The sequence below is a fragment of the Ascidia mentula genome, chromosome 3 (assembly GCF_947561715.1).
Source record: "Ascidia mentula chromosome 3, kaAscMent1.1, whole genome shotgun sequence".
Classification (NCBI taxonomy): Eukaryota; Metazoa; Chordata; class Ascidiacea; order Phlebobranchia; family Ascidiidae; genus Ascidia; species Ascidia mentula.
In genome coordinates, this window is record NC_138568.1 from 14,665,873 (window position 1) to 14,670,074 (window position 4,202).

The 4,202-nt window shown below is 38.2% G+C and overlaps 1 protein-coding gene across 1 annotated transcript; it reads left to right on the top strand.

The window, feature by feature from the left end:
- On the top strand, positions 1-3,736 carry LOC145895700 (short transient receptor potential channel 4-like). Its single transcript, XM_082984487.1, has 11 exons — positions 1-58; positions 280-334; positions 386-593; positions 652-867; positions 1,245-1,355; positions 1,447-1,587; positions 1,736-1,969; positions 2,034-2,181; positions 2,258-2,371; positions 2,447-2,615; positions 2,920-3,736. The coding sequence occupies exons 1-11, from the start codon at positions 1-3 to the stop codon at positions 3,734-3,736; spliced, it is 2,271 nt and encodes a 756-aa protein (XP_082840613.1).
- Positions 3,737-4,202: the final 466 nt, after the last annotated feature.

Below are 4,202 nucleotides of genomic sequence, written 5' to 3' on the forward strand. Positions count from 1 at the left end.
ATGTCTTATCCAAGATCTCCTCCGAAAAGAATCCAACCCCGTACACCGTCCATTTCAGGTTTGTTGTATATGATAGGATATGTGATAAGAATAAGGCCTGTGACGACACAGAAAATATTCAGATTCTACGGAATTTGAATACCTGCTGCCAATATTCAGTCGAACTCTGTTCAGCGCCACCATGTGATCACTTTGTCGCCACCAATCACAAATACGCTAATTGCAATTCCCGAAAATAAATTCAAAACCGTTTTACTGCTCTTTTTTACCAACTTGTAGATATAGAAAATAGTTCGAGCAAAGAAGAAGACCATGAATATATTCAGGACGAAAGGTAATTTTAAAAAATTTACACTTCTCTCTCTTTTAGTACTTCTCATTTCAGCATAAACAATCGATACATTGAGGCTGTGACACAAGATCGTCTAAGGGTCCGAATTGTCTCACGAAACGGAATCACTGTATTTTTATTGTACCCTGAAATGCGTGAGATTCCTAATGTAAACTGTACTGATGATGAAGGACGGACGGCCCTTAGAATTGCCATCAACAACCGATCAGTCAAAGCTTGCAAACTACTTCTGAAATTGAAGGTTAGAACTGGACATATGTGTGTAAATCACTGGTGCCTAAATTTGGGGCTTAACACAGGTAGACTTAGGTTGCGCACTTTTTCATGCCATCAAGCAAGATTTCGTGCAAGGTGTCAGGGTAATTTTGGAACACGAAGCGAATCTCCAAGTTCAGACTCCTACACTTCCACCGAGCGACTACTATTTTCCTGGATTCACCCCGATTGTCCTTGCTGCACATTGTAATAATTACAGCATTCTTAAACTGCTCCTCGATAATGAATACAAATTGGAGGTAGGAGTTACATGTCTTAAACGTTTATACCAGTTTAGATTGCAAAGCACTCAAAGTGATGGGCACTTCTGCTCCTGCATAGCCTAGCTTGCAATATCGTCTGTTTTTTTCTAAAATCTGTCCTTATTTTAAGACTTTAAAAGTGTGAGTGTCTTTTCATCCATTTCATGTCCTTGTTTGTGACTTAGTGTCCTTATTTTAGACATTTCTAGGCTGCTTTGGTTTCATTATTTTTAACACGTTTTAGCCCAAACCATGTTAAATGCAACCATTTTTCGTTTCCGTCGTCATTATTCCATGTTCGAGATCAAAACATCCCTATTTATGATAACACAGCACTGATTTCGGACTGGTTTGATCCGAACATTACATCGCAGGAAATGTTCACATCTGACGGGGTGTTCTGGGAATCGGCAAATGAGAGAAAAATTATGTGCAAAGCAAAATCAAGTCCAGCCTATATTACAGTACTCGCTGAGGTAAAGTCAGTGATAAATCTTTTCAAGTAAAATTTTGGTAGTTTTACATAAAGTTATTGTGCTCGCGACAAATTGACTCTTTATGCTACCAACACAGAAGTTTGGCTCTGATCCATTCCAACACTGCATGGATTTGATAACAACAATACGAAAAAATACCGAAATGGAACCCGCACACAGTCAGTTTTATGCCGAGGTAGAAAGTGAAGTTGAAAGTTACATGTGCGCTCTTTTGGATGAGGTAGGCTTCCGCTTGTTTGGAACCAAAAACTAATTTTACAACACGCAGTTCAAAATGTTGTTGTTATTTAAATGTTAAACGACATTTAGATATTAAAATTGCAACGCGAGCAAGTGCATATCTCAGCAAGGAAATTCTTCTTGCACAGATTCGCTCGTCTGATGGTCTGCTCTGCCTATTTCAATGTGAGGTCGCAAACCTGGACACATCAAAACCCATACAGCGATTGGGAAGAGTTGTGAAAGAGTTCGACGACATTGAAAGTCACCCGAATGGTCAAAGTGAACAAAATGATAATGCGCAGTCACGCAAAAAGATGCAACTTCTTAATCGTTCGGTCGACATGCGGTTGTTAAATTTTGTAACTCATAGCAATACACAGGTTTGTACTGAATACCATCCTAGCGCTATTAATTTTTGATGCAAAACGAAAGTTTTTTTTCCAGCAATGCATCGATTACATGAACTACAAGGGGGCAAAATATATGCACCAAGGAAATATGATTAAATGGATTTTCATTAACTTTTTTGTCGGATTGCTTTTTCCTTTTCTGTCTCTGTTTTATTTGACTGTACCAAATATCTGGATTGGAAGTGAGCAGTTCTTATTTTAGTCAAGATACGAACAAATATATTTTATTTTACTTGATCCTTCTGAAAACTATTTCAGAGCTTATAAAACTACCAGCAGTGGCATTTGCTTGTCATTTTATATCGGATTTATCCTTTGTTGTTTTGATGGTCATCAACGTTGCAACACGATCTGTTAAAAACGATTATCTCGGTATGCCGACGAAACTGCACTATTCCAGCATGTTGTCGCTTTTATAATTAGTTTACACGTGGTAAACACTTTTAGGATCTCCTCCTACTTCAGTTGAATGGTTGATGCTCTTGTGGATAATCGGAAAATGGAGTCAAGAATTCGTTGAATTAAAAATACACGGCCCTTCCAAATACTTCTCGGACTGGTGGAATATAAATGATATCACACAACTTACATTGCTAAGCACTAGCGCCATATTGAGGTAAGTTTGCTGTGATTTTACTTACCCAGAGGCGCGACGACTGAAGAGCACCGGCAAACCATTTGCACTCAATTCAAGATAAAAACCTATTTTTGGCATAATTACCGGTATACACCGATTGAATGGTATGCAGCAAAACAATGGATTCTGAGTTTTAAACTCACATTTCTTGCAAAAAAGCTGTTGCTTTTTCAAAACCCTTGATTTTGAATCTATTTTCTTCCCTTACGCGAACGCATCATGCGTGTAATTTAACAACGTTTATATTGTTAACTGCAATCCACAAATTCTTTCATTTAAACAGGGCAGTGGATTTTTTTCAACACAACAATGATGTAATCAAAACACCGAGATACGAATGGGAACCAAACGAACTTAAACTTATTTCTGAAGCTCTGCTTTCTTGGGCTTATATCTTTGTGTGTCTCCGTGTTTTTAATTTGATCAGAACAATTCGTAGACTTGGTCCTCTGCAACTTTCGCTAGCCAGAATGGTAACCAACATCCTCGAATTCCTTTTTATATTCACACTTGTCGTGGTTGCTTTTGCTCTAAGTCTCAGCGAGTTGTATTGGTATTATGGCACAAATCCTGGCAGACAACTGCTTTGTGTTTCAAATAATTCTACTGCTTCGAATTGTAACAACAGTGTTCTGTTTACTGATATCGGCAGTTCACTATGGTCACTGTATTGGACAATTTTTGGCTACCTTGACTTGTCTCTTATATCGCTTTCTGGAAAACACTTCGTAACTGAAGGGTTTGCTTGGTCGCTTGTGACTGTATATCACGTTGTTGTTCTCATTGTTTTGATCAACATGTTGATTGCCATGATGTCGCGAAGTTACGAACAGACGAGCGCCAACGCTGAAGTGGAATGGAAACTTCACCGGACGGCAGTTTGGCTTCGATTTATTCGAAGGGAAAACGTTCTTCCTCCACCAATGAACATTATTCCGAACATTCGTGAACTGGTAAAATGGATCAGGGGAAAGTGCCGTAAAACCAGGAGACCACATCAAGTGAACAACAATGCAAATGAAAATCACCAAGGATCGAGAAAATACGTCATCAAGGTTATTCTGGAAAGATATAAATACAACAAAGGGCTTGCGAAATAGAAGACTGGTTATTTCATCAAAATACGCCTAATGTGAAAATGCATATGATATCAAAAAAATTTGCCGAAAACAATTTTTTTGTGTTGTGACAACAACTTGAATTTAACAAGTTTATTTAGTTAAAATTTTGCTAGCGTGTTTGACCCTGTGTAACCGCCATGTGTAACATTTATCCTAACATTGTACTAAAAAAACTATATTCCCATTGATTTTGGCTTCTGGTTATTCCAATGTAGTAATACCACACTTTCTCGTTAAACTATACGTTTGGTTTAAAACTCTGCCAGTGGGTGAAATACCACCACATGATAGGGATGGGATAATATTCTAACAAGACGGCGTATGCAGTTACGCATTGCAATTGCTTCCGATCTACAGCCTTATATGAGTACAAGCTGTGGACATAACTCTGATGAAGTCGCATTATATTACACTAAGAGCAGTCTGTACCGAGTGTGTGTTCAAA